Source organism: Phyllobates terribilis, unplaced genomic scaffold (assembly GCF_046119375.1).
Source record: "Phyllobates terribilis strain yellow unplaced genomic scaffold, ASM4611937v1 Scaffold_11__3_contigs__length_659146591, whole genome shotgun sequence".
In the NCBI taxonomy this organism is placed as follows: domain Eukaryota; kingdom Metazoa; phylum Chordata; class Amphibia; order Anura; family Dendrobatidae; genus Phyllobates; species Phyllobates terribilis.
In genome coordinates this window covers 585,561,038-585,587,421 of record NW_027362771.1, presented here as the reverse complement: position 1 = coordinate 585,587,421, position 26,384 = coordinate 585,561,038, and the positions used below count along the sequence as shown (strand labels likewise).

General features: G+C 46.3%; 1 protein-coding gene across 9 annotated transcripts in view; it reads left to right on the top strand.

Moving 5' to 3' along the window:
- The window catches only part of CACNA1A (calcium voltage-gated channel subunit alpha1 A), a 691,505-nt gene that overhangs the window by 439,282 nt on the left and 225,839 nt on the right, over positions 1 to 26,384 (top strand). For all 9 annotated transcript variants that reach the window (XM_073654330.1, XM_073654327.1, XM_073654325.1 and 6 more), the window contains exons 9-11: positions 7,338 to 7,391; positions 14,079 to 14,171; positions 14,726 to 14,935. In XM_073654330.1, the coding sequence (XP_073510431.1) occupies positions 7,338 to 7,391; positions 14,079 to 14,171; positions 14,726 to 14,935 (357 nt within the window). The remainder of the gene's footprint in view (positions 1 to 7,337; positions 7,392 to 14,078; positions 14,172 to 14,725; positions 14,936 to 26,384) is intronic.

Sequence of the window (26,384 nt, the reverse complement as noted above, 5' to 3'; positions counted from 1 at the left end):
GGGAGCTACTTAGGGCGGCCTTGAGTGCCCCGAAAGCTGTCTCGCAGGCGACTGTCCAGTCGACTGCGACGGGCAGCTTCTTCTTGGTGAGGTCCGTCAGGGGCTTGGCCAGGGTGCTATAGTGTGGGACGAACCTCCTATAGTACCCGGCGGTCCCCAAGAAGGACATCACCTGCTTTTTGGTCCTAGGAGTGGGCCAGGATGCGATGGCATCCACTTTCCCCGGTTCTGGCTTCAGAACCCCCCCGCCTACCCGGTGACCCAGGTAGAGGACCTCACTCATGCCCAGCTGGCACTTTTCCGGCTTGATGGTCAAGCCTGCCCGGTGGATCCGACCGAGCACCTGCCGCAGGTGCTCTAGGTGATCCTCCCAAGTGGGACTGAAGACTGCAATATCGTCCAAGTACGCAGCCGCGTACCCTTCAAGTCCCTCAAGCAGCGTATTGACCATCCGCTGAAAAGTGGCAGGGGCATTCTTCATGCCGAATGGCATCACTGTGGACTCGTACAGTCCAAAAGGGGTGATAAAGGCAGAGCGTTCCCTTGCCGCGGGGGTCAGAGGAATCTGCCAGTACCCCCGGCTCAGATCCATGATGGTCAGGTACTTAGCCCCGGCCATCCGATCGAGCAGGTCATCGATGCGTGGTATGGGGAACGCATCGGTGGCCGTTACAGCGTTGAGCCCCCGGTAGTCCACGCAGAACCGTGTAGTTCGGTCCTTCTTTGGTACGAGGACTACAGGCGAGGCCCACGCGCTGCTGGATGCCTGGATCACCCCCAGCTTCAGCATCTCGTCTATCTCTTGGCGCATGTTTCCCTGCACCTCGAAAGAGACCCGATATGCTGAACGCCGGATCGGCGGGTGATCGCCAGTGTCCACGTCGTGGACAGCCATCTCAGTCCTTCCGGGCAGGCTGCTGAACAGCCCCCGGAAGGGGTGCAGGGTGGTCCCCAGCTGGGACCGTTGGTCCTCCGTGAGCTGGTGGCCAACCCCCACATCCTCGATGGACCCACCCGCCTTGGCTTGGGTGAGCAGATCCAGGAGGGTTTCTACCTCTCCTTCCTCGGGAAGGTTGCACACTGGGTGGGCAGTCGCTTCCCGCTCATGATGAGCCTTCATCATGTTCACGTGGAAGGCCTTCCTCCTTCCACGGGCGTGATCCAGGGTGACCAGATAGGTGACGGCATTGAGTTTCTGGTGCACGAAGTAGGGACCTTCCCAGGCTGCCTGAAGCTTGTTCTGTGGTACGGGGACCAGTGCCCACACCTTTTGACCCACCTGGTAGGTCCTCTCACAAGCATTCTGGTCGTACCACCGCTTCTGGTCGGCCTGGGCCTGGGCCATATTGTCCTGCACCAGCTTTGCCAAGGCCATCATCCTGTCCCGGTGGCGCACGACATACTCGATGACCGACACCTCGGGGGTGGCCAAATCCCCTTCCCATGCTTCCTTCACCAGAGCCAGGGGGCCCCGTACCCGTCGCCCGTACAGGAGCTCAAAGGGGGAGAACCCCGTTGAGGCCTGCGGAACCTCCCGGTAAGCAAATAGGAGGTGTGGGAGGTAACGCTCCCAGTCTCTCCCGTGGGAGTCGACCAACATCTTAAGCATCTGCTTTAAGGTGCCATTGAACCGCTCACACAGGCCATTAGTCTGTGGGTGATACGGGCTGGCCACCAGATGTTGCACCTGCATTTGCTTACAGAGGGACTCCATCAGCCGCGACATGAACTGGGTCCCTCGGTCGGTGAGCATTTCTTGGGGGAAACCCACTCTGGAGAAGATCTCCAGTAAGGCGGTAGCCACCTTGTCGGCCCGAATGGACGACAAAGCTACCGCTTCCGGGTACCGGGTGGCATAGTCCACTACCGTGAGTATGAAGCATTTCCCGGAGTGGCTGGGAGTGGACAGAGGTCCAATAAGATCCACAGCAACCCTCGAGAAAGGCTCTTCGATGATTGGCAGAGTTACCAGTGGGGCTTTGGGGCGCGGCCCCGCCTTCCCCACCCTCTGACAGGTGTCACACGAACGGCAGTAGGCACCCACCGCGGCTCCCATCCCAGGCCAGTAGAAATGCTGAGCTATCCTGGCCTTGGTTTTAGCGATCCCTAGGTGTCCGGCCATCGGAATCTCGTGTGCGATCCGCAACAATTCCGCCCTGAACGGATAGGGTACCACTAACTGTCGGTCCCTGGGCCACGCCTCCGGTGAACCCTGCTGGACCGTTACCCGGTACAGCCGTCCCTGGTCCCAGACCACCCGCTCGCAGTCTGACTCCATGGGAGGCTGTGCCGCCTGTTCCTTGAGAGCTTTCAGGCTGTCGTCTGCTTCCAACGCAGCCTGAAATTCCTGACTTGATGTGGCCAGAATCGACGAAACTGCCACATCCTCTGTCAGCCCCTCCGGGCATGTCACCTGGCCGCTGTCTGACCCGGCAGACACTTGGTCAGAAGTGGGGAAGCCGTCGGACCTCTGCAAGGCTCCTTGGGCTCCGGCGCTCCCACTCCTGGTGACAGCGGCTATGACCGCTGTGACCGTGGGTAGTGCCTGCTTCCCCTCTGTTTCTGACCAAGCCGCCCGATCAGGCAGGCTTCCTAGGCCTTTGGACATCTCGGATGTGGGGAACTCCTGCCCTGGGGTCTTACCTGGCGGCTCCTCTCTTGGGACACCCCCACCTCCCATGGCCTGTTCCTCCCCCTGCAGTGGGCCTATACTCAGCAGCCTGGATACCCCTGGGAGCCCTACACTGCCGGTAGCTGCCCCCCTCTCCATCCCTGAGCTTCCCTCTACAGAATCCTGCCCGCCCCCTCCCTCACCGGAGGACAAGAGGTCACGGCACGCCGGCTGAGCACCTCTGCGGGCATCCCCACACTCCCCACCTGCTTTCACTAACCCTGTTTGTGTTGTGTCTGTGCAGGTGTTACCCTCAGGTTTCACTCCCTCCTCCTCAGCAGGACACACACTACATACAACATGGTTGGCATTAGCAGCAGACAAATCAATACACTCTTGGGGGGCCGAACTTGGGGGTTCAGAGGGTACATACTGCGATACTAGACGCCCCAAGTCGGTCCCTAATAAAACATTTGCGGGAATATTTGGCGTTACTCCCACCTCCCGCATCCCCCTTCCGGCACCCCAGTCCAAATACACCATGGCAACGGGAAGTGCCGGCTCCACGCCTCCAACCCCGGAGACGGAAAGAGTCTTTCCTGGTACCAAGTCCTGGGGGGACACCACCTCAGGCCGTACCAGTGTTCGTTCAGCGCCCGTGTCCCGCAGTCCCATGACCGCAGAACGGCCTATGGTGACGGGTTGGATGTTGTCCAGGGACCTACCACCACCCCCTCCCACACACAAAACATTGGGCGCTCTCTGGGACTGGGATGGGGTCTTTTGGCGCTGGGGACACTCAGCCCTAAAGTGTCCTGGTTTGTTGCATAGATGACAACGTCTTACGTCTGGTCCTTGCCTGGAGAGGGCAACAGGGGGATACACCCCTTGTGTTCTAGGGGCCGGGGAAACAGGGGCATGACTGGGCTTACCCCCTCTCCAGGTGCTGCTGGCAGACTTCTTCAGCTCAGGCGCCCTGTTATTGGCATACTCGTCTGCCAGGGCGGCTGTAGCAGAAGCCCCTGTTGGTTTTCGGTCACGGAGGAACTGTCGGAGGTCCTCTGGGCAGTTCCACAAGAACTGCTCCGTGACGAACAGTTCCTGGACCTCCTGGCGGGTAGTAAGCGCTAGACCCGAGGTCCAGTGCTCTGCGGCTCTCAACAGCGCCCGCATATGATCGGTCCAGGTGTCCTTGGGGCCACGCAGCAGGCTCCGGAACTTCTGGCGGTACGACTCGGGAGTGAGGTTGTACTGCCGGATCAGGGCCCGCTTGATGCAGTCGTAGTTCTGTACCTCCCCGGCAGGTAAGTCCCCCAAGGCATCCAGGGACTTACCCCTCAAACGGGGGGTCAGGTATCTGGCCCACTGATCCCGGGCCAGATGGTGCTGAAGACAGGTCCGTTCAAATGCCACCAGAAAGGAGTCCAGGTCCCCATCCTTCTCCAGTAGAGGGAAGTCCTCAGCTCGGACTTTGGACGACTTGGTCTCCTGATGGGTTGGTTGCTCTAGCGGAAGCCCCCGCTGGGCCAGGTCCAGTTGGTGCTGGCGCTCCGCAGCTCGCTCTGCACGCTCCGCAGCCTCCCGGCGCTCCGCAGCTTCGCGCTCCTCCTCCGCTGCCTTCTCTGATGCTGCCAGGAGGGTTTTGTAGACGGCATCGCCATGAGACTGGAGACTTGCCATAGCCGCTTGTAAAAGGGCTTGTGATCTGGACAGGCTGGGCTGGGTAGGTGGTGGGCAGCCCACTGCGGGACCGTATACTGGGGACTGGCTCCCTGAGGTGCCCGGGCTGGACTCCTCCTCGCCATGAGTAACAATGTCCTCCCCTCCTGCCACACGGACCGTAGCATTAGCCTCCTGCAGGGTCTTGCTCCTGGTGCCGTCTGCCATCTTGGTAACCGACACCGCTGCAACCCTGAGTTTGCACACACCTTGTTATACTTTTAGCCTGACCGTCTAACGTTGGGCTGACCTTAAGACTCCAGCAGTGGAAGTTACCACTGGCAGTCTTTAGTGCCTGGGAGTAGGGGTCCCACAACACTATTATTCTGCAATCCCACCGCTCTGCCACCAATGTGATGAAAGCCGGCCGGTGGGTGCAGCTCTCTGGCGCCCCCTTACCTCTCAGGTCAGTCAAGGTACTGCACCTAGAGAAAGTAGTGCCAGGAAGCTGCAACCAGCGCAGGGAACACGGTAGTGTGTTATCCCTTCAACGTCACTAAACCGTAACGTCACTACACAGCACAACTCGCTAGCGCCCTCTTAGCCTCAGGTCAGTCAAGGAACTGCACCTAGGATAAGCGGTCGCCAGGGAGACTGTCCTGTAACCTACTGGGTATCGGGGCCCTCTGTAGTGAGGGCGGTATATATATCTTCCTTGGCCGCGCCAGGAATATATATATCTGAACCTCCGACCGTCACTACCAGCCTTCCCCAATCCCCAGTTGGTATGCTGCCACCAGTCCCTATTTTAGATATACGCCCAGTCCGTGAATGGGCCTATATCGGGTCAGGAACCAACCCTGGGTAGCGTTTTTGGCTTGAGCCGAGCTCACACGGACGTGCGTTCGTTATGCAGAATAAAAGGCAGGCCCACAATTACTTGAGGTAATTGATTATAATAATACACTAGATACACGATATACAACTAAATATACACAGGTATAAGGTCAGGCTAAACTATACAACAATGGAATACAACACACAGAATCACCACAGCATATCAGTTACCGGTTTCTTGATTTTCTTGTGACGCAGGGAGAGGATTCTGCGGTCGCAGGCACGGTTCTTTGTTACAGGCTGAGGCCTACCACCGCATGGTCAAACTGCTCCTCCCCTTGGTGGCCTCAGCTGGTGCTCAGATGTTCAGCACACCACTCTTGGGTCAAAAACTGACTTGTCTCTTGTCTGTCCTGCTATCTTACCTGCCCCGTCCCGCCCACTGCTGGTGAGGTCAGCTGGCTCAGTCTCCACCCTCAGGTCTAACTTCGATCAGAAGCCCAAATTCTATGGAACCCAATAACTTCTTCTGGGATGGTCTCATGATACCCCCAGGGGTTCCCATGGATTCGGGCCGCCGTAACCGACCTTTTGATATCAATTATGATACCATACGGTCCTCAGGAATGGCTCCGCGCTATATCTTGGCTTCCAGAGCACGTACAAACGTCTACCGCGGAGGCTTGTGTGCGCAATGGCTCCGGGACGCCGTGATATTTTTTTATTGGCCCATCCCACGCAACATGCGTGTACTATTCATGTTTCTATATCTTATGCCTCCATGCTTGTGACAGACAAAGAAACTAGTCCTATGGGACAAATGGTCAGGTACAGATAGACGAAGCACCCCCCCCTGCTGGCTGTGTTTCCTCTCGAAGTCTTTGAAGCTCCTAGCATTCAAGTGTTAAGTAGGCTTCTTATCTTACAGGAGCCTGGATGGGGGGAAACTATCTAGTTGACGTTTTAACAGAAGGTCCCAAGGGTGGGGGCTGCTGAAGTGTGGCCATCCCTGGATATGATTTATCATTACCAAGATGGCGGCTACAGGTTCATCACACCCCTTGAAAGTAAAAAGTCTAAAAAAAAAACACACCTAAAGGGAAATCCACAAATGACCACCATGGGTAGATTTTATCATTCCATTTACACCAGTTTACACCAGTTTACCGGCATCAAAAGGTCACCAAACCTCAAGGAACAATCATTCGTCATAACAGTTTGCAACGTTTCAAATCAGCATCTACAGTATATACAGTATAATCCATGGAGATGAGTATTCTACAGAATGGCTTGTAGGACCTCTCACCCTGTTAGATGACCACTACTGCTCCTTCATATGCCACCATACCAACTGATGTTCTTGCATTATCTGAAAAACAAGGCAGATTTCCTGAGCTTGTGCACATCCACCGCCTGTGCAGTGTGCTCAGCACCGCCATTAGTTTGCAGGCCACATGCACCAGATGTCAGATGATGCCGCACACACAATTGGTATAGTGACATTTTTTGTGTGACTATGTTCTGTGGAAATGAAGCAGCAGTGGACGTTTAGTGGGGTAAAAGGTCCTGTAAGGTTACGTTTAAGTTGAGATACGGGCGGCATGGTGGCGCAGTGGTTAGCACTGCAGCCTTGCAGCGCTGGGGTCCTGGGTTCAAATCCCACCAAGGACAACATCTGCAAGGTGTTTGTATGTTCTCCCCGTGTTTGCATGAGTTTCCTCCCACACTCCAAAGACATACTGATAGGGAATCTAGATTGTGAGCCCCAATGGGGACAGCAACGATAATGTATGTAAAGCGCTGCAGAATATGTTAGCGCTATATAAAAATAAAGATTATTATTATTATTATTAGATAAAGCCCAAAATCTATACCTTGTGGCAAAACATCCTAACACATGCAGCAGATTTGCATCAGGAATTATCTGTCATGTCTACTGTGGATTTGTGTTACATTCATTGTGAAATAGGTCCCTAAAGGGTAACACTTCATCAGTGCACTGCATCACTTCATCTACAGCACAATGACTACTTGCCGAAATAAGTGACCACAGGACTAAGGAGCTTGTACGGGCAATGAGGACCTCTAGAAGAATTAAGGGTCCCTGTAAATGTGCAGATGTGTAATTACCGCTGGGATTTGCAGCTCATTCTCCTGAACAGTCTTGCTATATTCTGCTGTGTCTCCTATTTTTTTTACTTTCTAATTGTTTTTATTTTGTTCTGTGCAGAGGAGGTAATTCTTGCCGAAGATGACAGTGATGTGGAGAGACTGCCTTATGATGGTAATTCAACTCTTGATGAGGTCAATGGGCTGACATAGGAAATTCAGTCAGTTAGTATATGAAGGGAACGAGCATCAGGACAGGCCTCTTTATATCAAGGCATCCAAAGATGGCCGTATAACTGACATCGCTATCTTACCAGCCCTCACCATAAATATATACACTCATATTGGCAGCTTCTGCCTACGGAAAAAAAAACAAAGGATCAGGCATGTTGAAATCCACTATGCCCCACCTAGCTTTCTTCGCTAAGTGTTCTGCCATGCACCTTAGATCTTTCGCCAGTTCCAACCAAATTGACATTTCCAGCAGCATATTGCTACTTACCACCAACAACCCATAAAGGTGGCCATACACTTTCAATAGCTTGTACAGCTGATGACTAGTCATATTAACCACCACCATACATATAAACGCTCTGTATAGCTGCCCATGAAGGTGGGAAAGAAGGGAAAAGGTTGTAGCCAAATACCTCTGGTGGCAGCTTATCTCCCTTTAGAACAGGGATGTCAAACTCAAATACAAAGAGGACCAAAATAAAAACATGGACAAAGTTGTGGGCCTACCTTCATATCTATTAGCAGACCACCATAGAGTATAATGGGTCCCACATAGTCCTCCATACAGTATAATGCCCCCACATAGTCCTCCATACAGTATAATGGCCCCACATAGTTCTCCATATAGCATAATGGGCCCCACATAGTCCTCCATACAGAATAATGGGCCCCACATAGTCCTCCATACAGAATAACGGCCCCCACATAGTCCTCCATACAGAATAATGGGCCCCGCATAGTCCTCTATGCAGAATAATGGCCCCACATAGTCCTCCATACAGAATAATGGGCCCCACATAGTCCTCCATACAGAATAATGGCCCCACATAGTCCTCCATACAGAATAATGGTCCCCACATAGTCCTCCATACAGAATAATGGCCCCACATAGTCCTCCATACAGAATAATGGGCCCCACATAGTCCTCCATACAGAATAATAGCCCCACATAGTCCTCCATACAGTATAATTTTCCCCCACATAGTCCTCCCTACAGTATAATGGGCCCCACATAGTCCTCCATACAGAGTAATTGGCCCCACATAGTCCTCCATACAGAAACATGGGCCCCACATAGTCTTCCATACAGAATAATGGGCCCCACATAGTCCTCCATACAGTATAATGACCCCACATAGTCCTCCATACAGTATAATGGGCCCCACATAGTCCTCCATACAGAATAATGGCTCCACATAGTCCTCCATACAGAATAATGGCTCCACATAGTCCTCCATACAGTATAATGGGCCCCACATAGTCCTCTATACAGAATAATGGGCCCCATATAGTCCTCCATACAGTATAATGGGCCCCACATAGTCCTCCATACAGAATAATGGTCCCCACATAGTCCTCCATACAGAATAATGGCCCCACATAGTCCTCCATACAGAATAATGGGCCCCACATAGTCCTCCATACAGAATAATGGCCCCACATAGTCCTCCATACAGTATAATTTTCCCCCACATAGTCCTCCCTACAGTATAATGGGCCCCACATAGTCCTCCCTACAGTATAATGTGCCCCACATAGTCCTCCATACAGAGTAATTGGCCCCACATAGTCCTCCATACAGAAACATGGGCCCCACATAGTCCTCCATACAGAATAATGGGCCCCACATAGTCCTCCATACAGTATAATGACCCCACATAGTCCTCCATACAGTATAATGGGCCCCACATAGTCCTCCATACAGAATAATGGCCCCACATAGTCCTCCATACAGAATAATGGCTCCACATAGTCCTCCATACAGTATAATGGGCCCCACATAGTCCTCTATACAGAATAATGGGCCCCACATAGTCCTCTATACAGAATAATGGGCCCCACATAGTCCTCCATACAGTATAATGACCCCACATAGTCCTCCATACAGAATAATGGCTCCACATAGTCCTCCATATAGAATAATGGGCTCCACATAGTCCTCCGTACAGTATAATGGCCCCACATAGTCCTCCATACAGTATAATGGCACCACATAGTCCTCCGTACAGTATAATGGCCCCACATAGTCCTCCATACAGTATAATGGCCCCACATAGTCCTCCATACAGTATAATGGCCCCACATAGTCCTCCATACAGTATAATGACCCCACATAGTCCTCCATACAGTATAATGGGCCCCACATAGTCCTCCATACAGAATAATGGCTCCACATAGTCCTCCATATAGAATAATGGGCTCCACATAGTCCTCCGTACAGTATAATGGCCCCACATAGTCCTCCATACAGTATAATGGCCCCACATAGTCCTCCGTACAGTATAATGGCCCCACATAGTCCTCCATACAGTATAATGGCCCCACATAGTCCTCCATACAGTATAATGGCCCCACATAGTCCTCCATACAGTATAATGGCCCCACATAGTTCTCCATATAGCATAATGGGCCCCACATAGTCCTCCGTAAAGTATAATGGCCCCACATAGTTCTCCATACAGAATAATGGCACCACATAGTCCTCCATATAGAAAAATGGCCCAACATAGTGCTCTATACAGTATAATGGCCCCACATAGTCCTCCATATAGAATAATGGCCCCACATAGTTCTCCATATAGAATAATGGCCCCACATAGTCCTCCATACAGAATAATGGCCCCATATAGTCCTCCATACAGTATAATGGCCCCACATAGTCCTCCATATAGAATAATGGCCCCACATAGTTCTCCATATAGAATAATGGCCCCACATAGTCCTCCATATAGAATAATGGCCCCATATAGTCCTCCATACAGAATAATGGCCCCACATAGTCCTCCGTACAGTATAATGGCCCCACATAGTCCTCCATGCAGTATAATGGCCCCACATAGTCCTCCATACAGTATAATGGCACCACATAGTCCTCCATATAGAAAAATGGCCCCACATAGTGCTCCATACAGTATAATGGCACCACATAGTCCTCCATATAGAAAAATGGCCCCACATAGTGCTCCATACAGTATAATGGGGGGGTCGGTGCCAGCATCGCGGGCCAAATATAATCACACTGCAGATCAGAGTTTGACATGTGTGCTTTTGAACAAAATAATGTGTGACCCTGAATTCCAGCGTGCCTGGCCATGCTTTTCCCCTACATCTGCCACCAGGGAGGGTCGAACACTCCTATGCACAGTAGATAACCGGCCAGCTGGACAAAAATCAGCTAATTCAAATGACATTCATCCAATATACGACCACCTTACTCATTCTGGAGCAATCCAAGTGTTCTGAATAGTGCAGGTTCCATTAATTAAAATGTATAAATCTACTGTAATTTGTTGCTTATGTTAAAATCTAGTGGTCAAAGGCCACTTTTCTCACATGGCTGTGTCTCTCCCAATAAGGCTGCATTCACATGTCTATGATTCCTGGTCCATGTACAGACAGCAATGCCCGGACTGACTGCTAGTCTCCTGACCAAAATACCATCCACACAGGCATAAACAAGTCTGTTAGTGCAAGTCAAGGGACCTACAGTCACTCCTCTTAATGCAGTCATCATATTATACAGCACTGTGTACTTACAATTGCTCATTTTTCACCTTCTACCCAGCTAATTCTTCTCTTTTCCATTAGGTCTATGACATCACATGATTAAAACTGAATAGCTGAATCCTTTTACGCTCTATGTAGAAACAGGAGGTCAATTTTCCCTGTATGCATCATAAGTCACTGCAACAGTCCCTGGCCGGGAGAAACCCCCGTAGTATTTTTTTTTTGGTCGCAGTAACATTGCAATAAAAGGCGATCAAAACATTGTATGTACCTCAACATGGTATCAATTAAAACGACAGCTCAGCACGCAAAAAATAAGCCCTCACCCAGCCCCAGAACCCAAAAAATGGAGAAGCTACGGGTCTCAGCGGAAAATGGCGATAAACTCAAAAACATTTTTTCATACACATTTTGGAATTTTTTTCACTACTTAAAAAAAAAAAGTATACATGTTTGGCATCAGCAAACTCATACTGATCTGGAGAATCATATTTCCAGGTCAGTTTTACCATATAGTGAACATGGTAAATAAAAAAATAAATAAAAAATTTTTAGAATTTTTTTTTCGCAATTTCACTGCACTTGTAATTTTTTTTTTCCGTTTTCCAATACACGATATGGTAAAATCAATAGAGTCATTCAAAAGTACAGCTCGTCTGGCAAAAAACAAGCCCTCACATGGCCATATTGACGGAAAAATAAAAAAGTTATGGCTCTTGAAAGATGTGGTGGAAAAAACAAAAACTAAAAATGGAAAATAGCCCCCGAGGTGAAGAGGTTAAAGGAGTATTCTCAAGTCTGAAAACTATACCATATCCATTGGATAGGGGAGAACTTCCTGATCACAGGGGATCCAACCGCTGGGTAACCAGAGCGGGTGAAAAGAGTGGTGGTCGATCATGTGCACCTTCATTCCATTCATTCTTAATTGGACCACTGGAGATTGCAAAGTGCTGCACTCAGCTGGTCTTCGGCACTCCCATAACAATAAATGGAGGGGCAGTGTGCATGACTGACCACTGCTACATTCACATGCCCCAGTTTTCAGGGGCCCCAGCTGACTGACCCCCAGAAATTGGGAAATTATGCTCTATCCCACGGATAGGAGATAACTTTAAACTTGAGAATACCCCTTTAAAAAAGCTTAACGTGAGGCCAGGGTGCTGCTGCTTCCACTAGCTCTCACGTACCAGCACAGCTTTGCCCCTGTATTGATCTCTCCTCCAGCTCATCTCTTGCTCTTTGTGAAGGCAGACACTAATGCTTAGTAGTTTACTGCCCCTGTCTATGTCTATGTACTTGGTTTTCTTTTTCACCCCTCTGAAGGTGATGGTCACTATGGGATCCGGCTTTCCCAGCTAGGTTTTAGGGACATTGGAGGCAGAGTCCACAAAGACCTTCAGCATGGGTGCCCTCCTTTCTCTCTGCCTCATACACGGCCTGTGATTTTTTAGTTTTCTTACCTATCTACACTTTGAAATAGTTTAGTCTGTGTCTTTTGCTTTCCTTGAAAATATGGATGCTTTTCCTAGTATTTTATTGTCCATGTACAATCTCTTCCCGCTCTGGTCTGCTATCTCTAACACCGAAAGAAGGGACAGTAGAGTTGAGCAAACCAACACAACCAGAAAGAGTGTGCTGTCAGTTCTGTGTCAGAAGCAGCAGGACAACAAGCTCTGCGAGGGAGTTGCACAGACTCCACAGCAACAAAATAATATATATATTTTTTAAAGGGAACCTGTCACCAGATTCATGCTGCCCAGACCACAGGCAGCATGAATCAGAGACTAGCTGCATGATTATAGCCAGTTACAGTATGTTTTACTCTAAAATACTCCAGCCTTTAAGAGAAGATACTGTACTTAAGAGAATCTCTTAATACTCTCTCTTAATACCTAAGAGAATGTGATACTGTAATTTCCCTGGGGATATATAAAGTGTATCATATCTTATCGTAAAATGTAGTTTGAAAAGCTGGCCAAGGACTATAGGAAAAGACTGACAGGTCTCTCACTAAGTGCACACAAGAAAGAGACCTGCCAATCACCTGAAGTGGTGTGGGGAGAAGCTAGCCAAGGGAAGTGTCAAAGCATTTGTAATGTCGGCATCCCTGCATGGACCCTCTCTCCCCGGCACGGCCGCTCAGCGGTGTCTCCTGCCATGGCTCCCAGGTTCCAGTGCTCGTGCACGTTGTGCAGGTCTCCCGGCAATTCACTTAGGGCGTGTGCACTCCCCGCTTCTTGAAGGGGCAGCTAGCGCACTCCGGAAGTGTCTCCAGCCTATAGCAGGGAGGCATTAGGTATTTAAGGCGCCCTCCCCTGTAGGGAGGTGCCTGAGCAACTTCTGTACATTGTTTGTCTTCTATCTACTAAACTATTGTCAGGTCCCTGTTCCTGAACCAGTTCTGCGATCCTGTACCAGTGCCTGTCCAGTGATCCTGAACCCGTCCAGTCCGAATCAGTCGTTCTGATCGAATCTGAACCCGTTCTGTCTGAACCGGAACCAGTATCCATACTGCCAGTGATCCTGATCCTGTCTTCCCTGATACTCCGAGTCCGTAACTTCGTCCCTGACCCCTGCGGTCAGCTGCTGCAGTACCGGAGACTTCCCTGGAGTGGTACCTGGCGGCTACCTGCAGCTCAAGCCTAACCTCACCATGAGGGGCTCTAGTGAAGACTAGGTAGTCACTTAGTTACACCCCTCCAGGGTAAGCCCGGCCGGTGGAACAGGGGGTCCACACCCGTCACCGTGTCAGCAGCAGTCAGGTCTTTCACTCTGGTTCCCAGCCAACTCTTCAAACTGTTCTGGCGTTTCAGTGAAAATTTTACCTGGCTGCAGTTGGGCAGCCCGGCTTTGACTCATACTACGCATGTTTTGGGCAGCATGAATCATGTGACAGGTTCCCTTTAATGAAAACCTCAATGTATTTCGAAAGTTGCCTTTTTTTGCACTTAGAACACAAATGAACCAAAATGACTGCAAAGGTGTCCATAGCCTTTAGTCCTTGTACTTTTATCATTCGGCTTCTGCATTTATGGTTGTAACATCAATTTATACTATTTACTTTGGGTATTAATAAGGTGCATTAATTTATAACTGAATATTTGTCTCCTTATTGCAGGAGCCCTGCGGAGACCCACAATTAAGAAAAATAAGACGGAGCTACTGAATGCCGATGAAGGACAGGAGGCAATTGGAGACATTGCCTCTGTGGGTATGTATGTGCCCTGTGCACCATGGAACAAAAACAGATCCTTAAAGGGTTCCCCACTTTGGACAACGCCTTTTTGTTAGAAGTGTTCCCTAATGAAAATTCCACATTGAAATCAGTGAGCTACGTGCAACACAACGGCTGGGTCCTCAAAGGCCAGGGGCATGTTTGTTCCATTCTCTGTCCACCTCATAGATGCGGATCCTGAATGGTGGTCGCTGCATTTATACACTCTGTATTACATGGAAATTATTTTTACAAATCAGACAACCCCTTTAATAACAAAACTGATAATGATAGATAGGGAGCAAATAAGGAAGGAAAAACTCTTAAAAGGAACTTGATATTAGCATTTACCCCTATGAGTGCTTTATCAGCCTCCTAATACCTTTTTTAAAGGGAAACTGTCACCAAGTTTTTCTTATACAAACTATATCCAGGAATTTAATAGCACTCCTTATTGATGAAGTAATGTCACTAGACCCAGCTGGAATCAACCATGATGGCAGTCATTTTTAGTTAATTTTTCACGTTGGTTTTGCCTTTCTGCCTTACAGGCTCTCCTTTTGCCCGTGCCAGTATTAAAAGTGCCAAGATGGAAAATTCCTCATATCTACACAAGAAGGAACGACGCTTACGTTTCTACATCCGGCGCATGGTGAAGACTCAGGCCTTCTACTGGGTGGTTCTAGGCCTTGTAGCACTGAACACGCTGTGCGTGGCCATTGTGCACTACGACCAGCCTGAACAGCTAAGTAATTTTCTCTGTGAGTATCTTGCCACCTTTGCTCAAAAAGATTTTGTTGACTTATTTTAAATATATATATATATATATATATATATATAGCAGCCAGACAAACATCGCCTGGGACCCAGAGGTCCAGATCCGGGCCTGTATCTGCCTGTGCAGGGAGATTAATTAATTCAATTTGCTAGTTACAGCAACAGAGACTAATCTCTTTATTCCGTGTGCCGTATGTTAGTAAATTATACACTGTACTCGATCCCAGAAAAGTATACAATGTACCCGATCCCAGTAAAGTATACAATGTACCCGATCCCAGTAAAGTATACACTGTACCCGATCCCAGTAAATTATACACTGTACCCGATCCCAGTAAATTATACACTGTACCCGATCCCAGTAAAGTATACACTGTACCCGATCCCAGTAAATTATACACTGTACCCGATCCCAGTAAAGTATACAATGTACCTGATCCCAGTAAAGTATACAATGTACCCGATCCCAGTAAAGTATACACTGTACCCGATCCCAGTAAAGTATACAATGTACCCCATCCCAGTAAAGTATACACTGTACCCGATCCCAGTAAATTATACACTGTACCCGATCCCAGTAAAGTATACAATGTACCCGATCCCAGTAAAGTATACAATGTACCCGATCCCAGTAAAGTATACAATGTACTCCATCCCAGTAAAGTATACAATGTACCCCATCCCAGTAAAGTATACAATGTACCCGATCCCAGTAAATTATACACTGTACCCGATCCCAGTAAAGTATACACTGTACCCGATCCCAGTAAATTATACACTGTACCCGATCCCAGTAAAGTATACAATGTACCCGATCCCAGTAAAGTATACAATGTACCCGATCCCAGTAAAGTATACAATGTACTCCATCCCAGTAAAGTATACACTGTACCCGATCCCAGTAAAGTATACACTGTACCCGATCCCAGTAAAGTATACAATGTACCCGATCCCAGTAAATTATACACTGTACCCCATCCCAGTAAAGTATACACTGTACCCGATCCCAGTAAATTATACACTGTACCCGATCCCAGTAAATTATACACTGTACCCGATCCCAGTAAAGTATACACTGTACCCGATCCCAGTAAAGTATACACTGTACCCGATCCCAGTAAAGTATACACTGTACCCGATCCCAGTAAAGTATACAATGTACCCGATCCCAGTAAAGTATACAATGTACTCCATCCCAGTAAAGTATACAATGTACCCCATCCCAGTAAAGTATACAATGTACCCGATCCCAGTAAAGTATACAATGTACTCCATCCCAGTAAAGTATACAATGTACCCCATCCCAGTAAAGTATACAATGTACCCCATCCCAGTAAAGTATACAATGTACCCGATCCCAGTAAATTATACACTGTACCCGATCCCAGTAAATTATACACTGTACCCGATCCCAGTAAAGTATACACTGTACCCGATCCCAGTAAAGTATACAATGTACCCGATCCCAGTAAAGTATACACTGTACCCGATCCCAGTAAAGTATACACTGTACCCGATCCCAGTAAAGTATACAATGTACCCGATCCCAGTAAAGTATACACTGTACCCGATCCCAGTAAAGTATACAATGTACCCGATCCCAGTAAAGTATACACTGTACTCCATCCCAGTAAAGTATACAATGTACCCCATCCCAGTAAAGTATACAATGTACCCGATCCCAGTAAAGTATACAATGTACTCCATCCCAGTAAAGTATACACTGTACCCGATCCCAGTAAAGTATACACTGTACCCGATCCCAGTAAAGTATACAATGTACTCCATCCCAGTAAAGTATACACTGTACCCAATCCCAGTAAAGTATACAATGCACCCGATCCCAGTAAAGTATACACTGCACCCGATCCCAGTAAAGTATACAATGTACCCGATCCCAGTAAATTATACACTGTACCCGATCCCAGTAAATTATACACTGTACCCGATCCCAGTAAAGTATACAATGCACCCGATCCCAGTAAAGTATACAATGTACCCAATCCCAGTAAAGTATACACTGTACCCGATCCCAGTAAAGTATACAATGTACCCGATCCAAGTAAAGTATACAATGTACTCCATCCCAGTAAAGTATACACTGTACCCGATCCAAGTAAAGTATACAATGTACTCCATCCCAGTAAAGTATACACTGTACCCGATCCCAGTAAAGTATACAATGTACTCCATCCCAGTAAAGTATACACTGTACCCGATCCCAGTAAAGTATACAATGTACCCGATCCCAGTAAAGTATACAATGTACCCGATCCCAGTAAAGTATACACTGTACCCGATCCCAGTAAAGTATACAATGTACCCGATCCCAGTAAATTATACACTGTACCCAATCCCAGTAAAGTATACACTGTACCCGATCCCAGTAAAGTATACACTGTACCCGATCCCAGTAAAGTATATAATGTACCCGATCCCAGTTATGTATACAATGTACCCGATCCCAGTAAAGTATACACTGTACCCGATCCCAGTAAAGTATATAATGTACCCGATCCCAGTAAAGTATACAATGTACGTACCCGATCCCAGTAAAGTATACACTGTACCCGATCCCAGTAAAGTATACAATGTACCCGATCCCAGTAAAGTATACACTGTACCCGATCCCAGTAAAGTATACAATGTACCCGATCCCAGTAAAGTATACACTGTACCCGATCCCAGTAAAGTATACACTGTACCCGATCCCAGTAAAGTATACAATGTACCCGATCTCAGTAAAGTATACAATGTACCCGATCCCAGTAAAGTATACAATGCACCCGATCCCAGTAAAGTATACACTGTACCCGATCCCAGTAAAGTATACACTGTACCCGATCCCAGTAAAGTATACACTGTACCCGATCCCAGTAAAGTATACAATGTACCCGATCCCAGTAAAGTATACACTGTACCCGATCCCAGTAAAGTATACACTGTACCCGATCCCAGTAAAGTATACAATGTACCCGATCCCAGTAAAGTATACACTGTACCCGATCCCAGTAAAGTATACACTGTACCCGATCCCAGTAAAGTATACAATGTACGTACCCGATCCCAGTAAAGTATACACTGTACCCGATCCCAGTAAAGTATACAATGTACCCGATCCCAGTAAAGTATACACTGTACCCGATCCCAGTAAAGTATACAATGTACCCGATCCCAGTAAAGTATACACTGTACCCGATCCCAGTAAAGTATACACTGTACCCGATCCCAGTAAAGTATACAATGTACCCGATCCCAGTAAAGTATACACTGTACCCGATCCCAGTAAAGTATACACTGTACCCGATCCCAGTAAAGTATACACTGTACCCGATCCCAGTAAAGTATACAATGTACCCGATCCCAGTAAAGTATACAATGTACCCGATCCCAGTAAAGTATACACTGTACCCGATCACAGTAAAGTATACACTGTACCCGATCCCAGTAAAGTATACAATGTACGTACCCGATCCCAGTAAAGTATACACTGTACCCGATCCCAGTAAAGTATACAATGTACCCGATCCCAGTAAAGTATACACTGTACCCGATCCCAGTAAAGTATACAATGTACCCGATCCCAGTAAAGTATACACTGTACCCGATCCCAGTAAAGTATACACTGTACCCGATCCCAGTAAAGTATACAATGTATCCGATCCCAGTAAAGTATACACTGTACCCGATCCCAGTAAAGTATACACTGTACCCGACCCCAGTAAAGTATACACTGTACCCGATCCCAGTAAAGTATACAATGTACCCGATCCCAGTAAAGTATACAATGTACCCGATCCCAGTAAAGTATATGCACGTAATTCACAAAAATAATACAAATGTAATTGTAACAAAATAATAAATACTACATTAAAAACAATTAACTGAGGAGGGAAATGGCCAACCACAATTATCAGATGTACTGTACATCAGTTGCAATGCCTTGAGAAAGTATTCCACATTTTTGCACCTTACACCCACAAACTTAAATGTATTTTATTTGGATTTTCTGTGATACCAACACAAAGTAGAAAGTATTTGTGAAGTGTAAAAGAAGTGATAAAGGGTTTTCTAATTATTTTAAAAATATAAATCTGAAAATTGTGCCGTGCATTTGTATTCAACCCCTTTGAGTCAATAGTAGGACCACCTTTTGCTCCAATTGCTGCTGCAGTCTTTTGGGGTCTGTCTCTATCAGCTTTGCACACGTAGAGGTGACATTTTTGCACCTTCTTCTTTGCACACTCGCTCTCGCTCAGTGAGATTTGATGGAGACGTCTGTGATCAGCAATTTTCACATCTTGTCACAGATTCTCAATGGGATTTGGTTCTGGACTTTGACTGGACCATTCACACACTGGAATATGCTCTGATCTAAATCATCCATTGTAGCTCTGGCAGGCTGTCTAGGGTCATTGTCTTGCAGGAAGGTGAACATACGCCCCAGTCTCAAGTCTTTTGCAGCCTCTCACAGGTTTTCCTCCTGGATTGCCTTGTATTTAGCTCCATCCATCTTCTCATCATCTCTGACCAGCTTCCCTGCCCCTGCTGAAGAAAAGCCTCCCCACAGCATGATGCTGCTACCAACATGCGTAACAGTGGGAATGGTGTTTTCAGGGTGATGTGCAGTGTTAGTTTTCTGCCACATACAGCGTTTTACATTTAGCCCAAAAAGTTCTACTTTGCTCTCATCTGACCAGAGCACTTTCTGCCACATGTTTGCTATGTCCCCTATATGGCTTTTTGCAAATGGCAAACAGGACTTCTTATGGCTTGCTTTCAAAAATAGTTTTCTACTTGCCACTTTTCCATAAAGGCCAAATTTGTGGAGTATTTGACTAGTAGTTGTGCTATGGACAGATTCTCTTACCTGAGCTGTGGATCTCTGCAGCTCCTCTACCGTGACAATGGGCCTCTTGGCTGCTTCTCTGATCAGTGCTCTCCTTGCTTGGGATGTCAGTTTAGGTGGATGTTTTAGTAGGTTTGCAGTTGTGCCATCCTCCTTCCATTTTTGGATGATGGATTGTACAGTGGTCTGTGAGATGTTCAGAGCTTGGGATATTTTTTTTATAGCCTAACCCTGCTTTACTCTTCTCCACAACTTTATCCCTGACCCGTCTGGTGTGCTCCTTGGTTTTCATGATGCTATGTTCTCACACAAACCTCTGAGGCCTTCACAGAATAGCTGTAGTTATACTGAGAAGAAATTACACACAGTTGGACTCAATCTACTAATCATCTGACTTCTGCAGGCAATTGGTCACTCTGGATTTTATTTAGGGGTATCAGACTATGAGGGGCTGAATACAAATAGACGCCACAATTTTTAGATTTATATTTTTTAAATATTTAGAAACTCATGTATCATTTCTTTTACACGTCTCAAATACTTGCTACTTTGTGTTGGTATATCACATAAAACACCCAAAAAATTTATTTAAAGCACCACTCCAGCGTTGTTTTTTTTCATCGATGGAATGGTGCTTTAAGCGTAAGCCCCCTGCCCTTGGTCATATACTCACCCTCCGGCGTCTTCCCTGTTTTTCGGCACTGTTCCTGTACCTCGGCCCCGTAGCCAGAAGTCAGAAGCTACATCACAAGCTCTCAATACAAGTCTATAAGAGCCAGAAAGAGACCAGAACAAGGCTCTCATATACTTGTATTGAAAAGTGACCTCCGGCTGGCTCCATGATACACTCGAGCTGCCCAGCAGGTCACTTTTCACCGGATATCGACAGGTGGCGAAAACAGATCTGAAAACGCTGGAAGGTGAGTATGAGACAGGGGGCAGGGGAATTACATTTAAAGTACCACTCCAGCGGGGCAATAAAAAAAAAACGCTGGAGTGGTGCTTTAAGTTGGTGGGGGCAAAGTGAAAAAATGTGTAAAAGTTCACAGGGTATGAATACTTTTTCAAAGTACAGTACAGACCAAAAATTTGGACACACCTTCTCATTTAAAGATTTTTCTGTATTTTCATGACTATGAAAATTGTACATTCACACTGAAGGCATCAAAACCATGAATTAACACATGTGGAATTATATACTTAACAAAAAAGTGTGAAACAACTGAAAATATGTCTTATATTCTAGGTTCTTCAAAGTAGCCACCTTTTGCTTTAATGACTGCTTTGCACACTCTTGGCATTCTCTTGATGAGCTTCAAGAGGTAGTCACCGGAAATGGTTTTCACTTCACAGGTGTGCCCTGCCAGGTTTAATAAGTGGGATTTCTTGCCTTATAAATGGAGTTGGGACCATCAGTTGTGTTGTGCAGAAGTCTGGTGGATACACAGCTGATAGTCCTACTGAATAGACTGTTAGAATTTGTATTATGGCAAGAAAAAAAGCAGCTAAGTAAAGAAAAATGAGTGGCCATCATTACTTTAAGAAATGAAGGTCAGTCAGTCCAAAAAATTGGAAAAACTTTGAATGTGTCCCCAAGTGCAGTTGCAAAAACCATCAAGCGCTACAAAGAAATTGGCTCACATGAGGACCTTCCCAGGAAATGAAGACCAAGAGTCACCTCTGCTTCTGAAGATAAGTTTATGCGAGTCACCAGCCTCAGAAATCACAGGTTAACAGCAGCTCAGATTAGAGACCAGGTCAATGCCATACAGAGTTCTAGCAGCAGACACATCTCTACAACAACTGTTAAGAGGAGACTTTGTGCAGCAGGCCTTCATGGTAAAATAGCTGCTAAGAAACCACTGCTAAGGACAGGCAACAAGCAGAAGAGACTTGTTTGGGCTAAAGAACACAAAGGATGGACATTAGACCAGTGGAAATCTGTGCTTTGGTCTGATGAGTCCAAATTTGAGATCTTTGGTTCCAACCACCGTGTCTTTGTGTGACACAGAAAAGGTGAATGGATGGACTCTACATGCCTGGTTCCCACCGTGAAGCATGGAGGAGGAGGTGTGATGGTGTGGGGGTGCTTTGCTGGTGACAGTGTTGGAGATTTATTCAAAATTGAAGGCATACTCAACAAGCATGGCTTCCACAGCATCTTGCAGCGGCATGCTATTCCATCCGGTTTGCGTTTAGTTGGACCATCATTTATTTTTCAACAGGACAATGGCCCCAAACACACCTCCAGCTGTGTAAGGGCTATTTGACCAAGAAGGAGAGTGTTGGGGTCTGGCCTCCACAGTCACCAGACCTAAACCCAATCGAGATGGTTTGGGTTGAGCTGGACCGCAGAGTGAAGGCAAAAGGGCCAACAAGTGCTAAGCATCTCTGGGAACTCCTTCAAGATTGTTGGAAGACCATTTCCGGTGACTACCTCTTGAAGCTCATCAAGAGAATTGCCAAGAGTGTGCAAAGCAGTCATCAAAGCAAAAGGTGGCTACTTTGAAGAACCTAGAATATAAGACATATTTTCAGTTGTTTCACACTTTTTTGTTAAGTATATAATTCCACATGTGTTAATTCATAGTTTTGATGCCTTCAGTGTGAATGTACAATTTTCATAGTCATGAAAATACAGAAAAATCTTTAAATGAGAAGGTGTGTCCAAACTTTTGGTCTGTACTGTACTTTATATGTCCTGAAAGTGCTACAAAAGTAACAAATATGCAATATAAAGCAAAAACACGTATATGTTATATCAAAAGTAGCCATTATGCATGTACTGGATTGGTATATACAAATTAAATATATCATTTATAACAGTTTTTTTACCAGATTTCACAATACAAAATGCATACATTATTAATCAGGCTTTAAGACCTGATGAGACTGATGGGCTTGTTCTAAATATCCATGTCAGAAAGGTTGTACATGTACAATCATTTATGAAAGTTCAAGATATATCTCAATCCACCTAGCTTGACTGACAGCTACTCAGCATCCCTCCTCTCTGCTGCTCATTCTCCACCCACCTAGCCTGATTGAGCAGCAGAGAGGAGGGACACTGAGGAGCTGTCATTCTCCACCCACCTAGCCTAATTGACAGCTCCTCAGTGTCCTTCCTCTCTGCTGCTCATTCTCCACCCACCTAGCCTGATTGACAGCTCCTCACTGTCCTTCCTCTCTGCTGCTCATTCACCACCCACATAGCCTGATTGTGTCACGGGTGTGTCAGATGTGACAGACAGTCTCCCTGCAGTTGGTTGCAGGAGATCTCTTCGTTTGGCATTACAGACACCTTCTTAGATCTGTCTCACTCTAGGACCCAGCAGCTACCTCCCTCTTTCTAATTGACACCCAGGCCTGGTTGTTTAACCCCTTTACCCCCCAGGGTGGTTTGCACGTTAATGACCAAGCCAATTTTTACAATTCTGACCACTGTCACTTTATGAGGTAATTACTCTGAAACGCTTCAACGGATCCCACTGATTCTGAGATTGTTTTTTCGTGACATATTGTACTTCATGATCGCGGTAAAATTTCTTCGATATCACTTGTGTTTATTTGTGAAAAAAAATGGAAATTTGGCAAAAATTTTTAAAATTTCACAATTTTCAAAATGTTTATTTTTATGCTGTTAAATCAGAGAGATATGTCACACAAAATAGTTAATAAATAACATTTCCCACATGTCTACTTTACATCAGCACGATTTTGTAACCAAAATTTTTTTTTACTAGTGTGCTATAAGGGTTAAAAGTTGACCAGCGATTTCTCATTTTTCCAAGAAAATTTACAAAACCATTTTTTTAGGGACCACATCACATTTGAAGTGACTTTGAGGGGCCTTTATGACAGAAAATACCCAAAAGTGACACCATTCTAAAAACTGCACCCCTCAAGGTGCTCAAAACCACATTCAAGAAGTTTATAAACCCTTCACGTGCTTCACAGGAATTTTTGGAATGGGGAAGAAAAAAAATGAACACAACTTTTTTCACAAAAATGTTACTTTAGACCCTCATTTTTTTATTTTTGCAGGGGTAACAGGAAAAAATGGACCCCAAAATTTGTTGTGCAATTTCCCCTGAGCACGAAGATACCCCATACGTGGGGAAAAAACACTGTTTGGGCGCACGACAGGGTTCAGAGGGGAAGGAGCGCCATTTGACTTTTTAAATGTAAAATTTGCTTGAATAATTAGTGGACGCCATGTTGCGTTTGGAGAGCCCCTGATGTGCCTAAACAGTGGAAACCCCCTACAAGTGACACCATTTTGGAAACTAGACCCCTCAGGGAACTTATCTAGATGTATGGTGAGCACCTTGAACCCCCAGGTGCTTCACAGAAGTTTATAACATGGAGCCGTGAAAATAAAATTTTCACATTTTTCCTACAAAAATGTTTTTCAGCCCCCAGTTTTGCATTTTTATAAGGGTAACAGGAGAAATTGCACCATGCCACTTGTTGTGCAATCTCTCCTGAGTAAGCCGATACCCCATATGTGGGGGAAAACCACTGTTTGGGCGCACTGCAGGGTTCGGAAGGGAAGCAGTGCCATTTGACTTTTTGAATGTAAAATTTGCTTGAATAATTAGCGGATGTGCCCCTGATGTGCCTAAACTGTGGAAAACCCCCACAAGTGACCCCATTTTGATTTTATCAACGGGTATAGTGTACATTTTGAACTCCGAGGTACGATGGAATTTGATAACATTAGGTCATCATATTGAATAAGTTGTCATTAGTCTTGAGCGCAAGTGCTCGCTACTTGAGTTTGCATCGGGTACTCGGGTATGCACCATGTATCACGGGTGCTCGAGTGACATGCTCGAGTTCCCGCCCGCATGTTTCACGGTTGTTAGACACCCAAAAAAAACCATGCGGGGATAGCTCGTGCATGGCAGGCGATCCCAGCAGCGTTTTTTTTTGGCCGCGAAGCATATGGGGCGGAGACTCGAGCATGTCACTCGAACACCCACGATACTCAGTGCATACACGAGCACCCGATGCAAACTCAAGTAGCGAGCACTTGCGCTCAACACTGGTTGCCATATCGTCATCATTTTTTTTCCTTTACTTTTGAAAAAATCCCAACCCTAACCTCTACCCAACCCCAACCCTAGCCCAACCCTAACCCTAGCCCCAACCCTAACCCCAACCCTAACCCTAGCCCCAACCCTAACCCCAACCCTAACCCTAGTCCAACCCTAACCCTAGCCCAACCCTAACTCTAACCCTAGCCCAACCCTAACCCTAGCACAACCCTAACCCGAGAGTTTATTTTTTACACTGTTTCTCATGTGGTATAAGTGATTAGACGACTTTATTCTTCGGGTCGGTGCGATTACAGCAATACCAGATTCATATCGGGTTTTTATGACTGACAGCTGTCACATACTAAAAGACGCCTTTTTTGCATCGCCATATTTTGAGAGCTATAATTTTTCCATATTTTGGCAGACAGAGTCATGTGACGGCTTGTTTTTTGCGGGACAAGTTGACGTTTTTATTGGTACCATTTTCGGGCATGTGACATTTTTGATCGCTTTCTATTCCGATTTTTGGGAGGCAGAATTCAGGAATTGTTTTTTTGGGATTTTTTTTATGCCGTTCTGTATGTGGTAAAATTGATAAGGCAGCTTTATTCTTCGGGTCAGTACGTTTACAGCGGTACCACATTTATGTAGTTTTTTTATGTTTTGGCGCTCTTACACAATAAAAACTATTTTCTAGAAAAAATATTTTTTTTGTATCGCTTTATTCTGTGAGCTATAACTTTTTTATTTTTCGGATGATGGAGCTGTGTGGCAGCTTGTTTGCAGGACAAGATGACGTTTTCAGCGGTACCATTTTTATTTCTATTCGTCTTTTTGATCGCGTGTTATTCCATTTTTTGTTTAGTGGTATGATGATAAAGCATTGTTTTTTGCTTTGTTTTTTATTTTTTTTTACAGTGTTCACTAATGGGGTTAACTAGTTGGACAGTTTTATAGGTCAGGTCGTTCCGGATGTGGCGATACCAAATATGTGTACTTTTATTGTTTTTTTTCTATAATAAATAAATATTATGGGTTCAATATATTTTTCTTTTTTGGGGATTATTTTTTTCATTTTTTTAAATATTTTTACAATCATTATTATTTTTTCACTTTTCTACTTTTTTTTTACTCCTACACATTGTCCGACTATGGGACTTTCACTTTTTGCAGCCTAATCGGCTGCATGGCATAGAGAGCAGCAGCTCCCTATGCCATGCAGCCTGTCAGTGCTGCACACAGGGGAGACATTACTTTGGTCATGCACTGCGCATGACCAAAGTAACGTCCTACCTCCTGGTGACCCAGATGTTGTCCTGACGACATCGGGTCGTCATGACAACATCCAGAAGCATCCGCAGACACCGCGGGACGCCGGCAGGAGAGGTGAGTATAGCGATCACCTCTCCCCTTGCCACCGCAATGCTGCGATCGACTTTGATCGCAGCATTGCGGGGGTTAATGTGCCGGGAGCGGTGCCGGACCGCTCCCTGCACATAGCACTGGGTATCAGCTGTGACAATCAGCTGACACCCGGTGGCG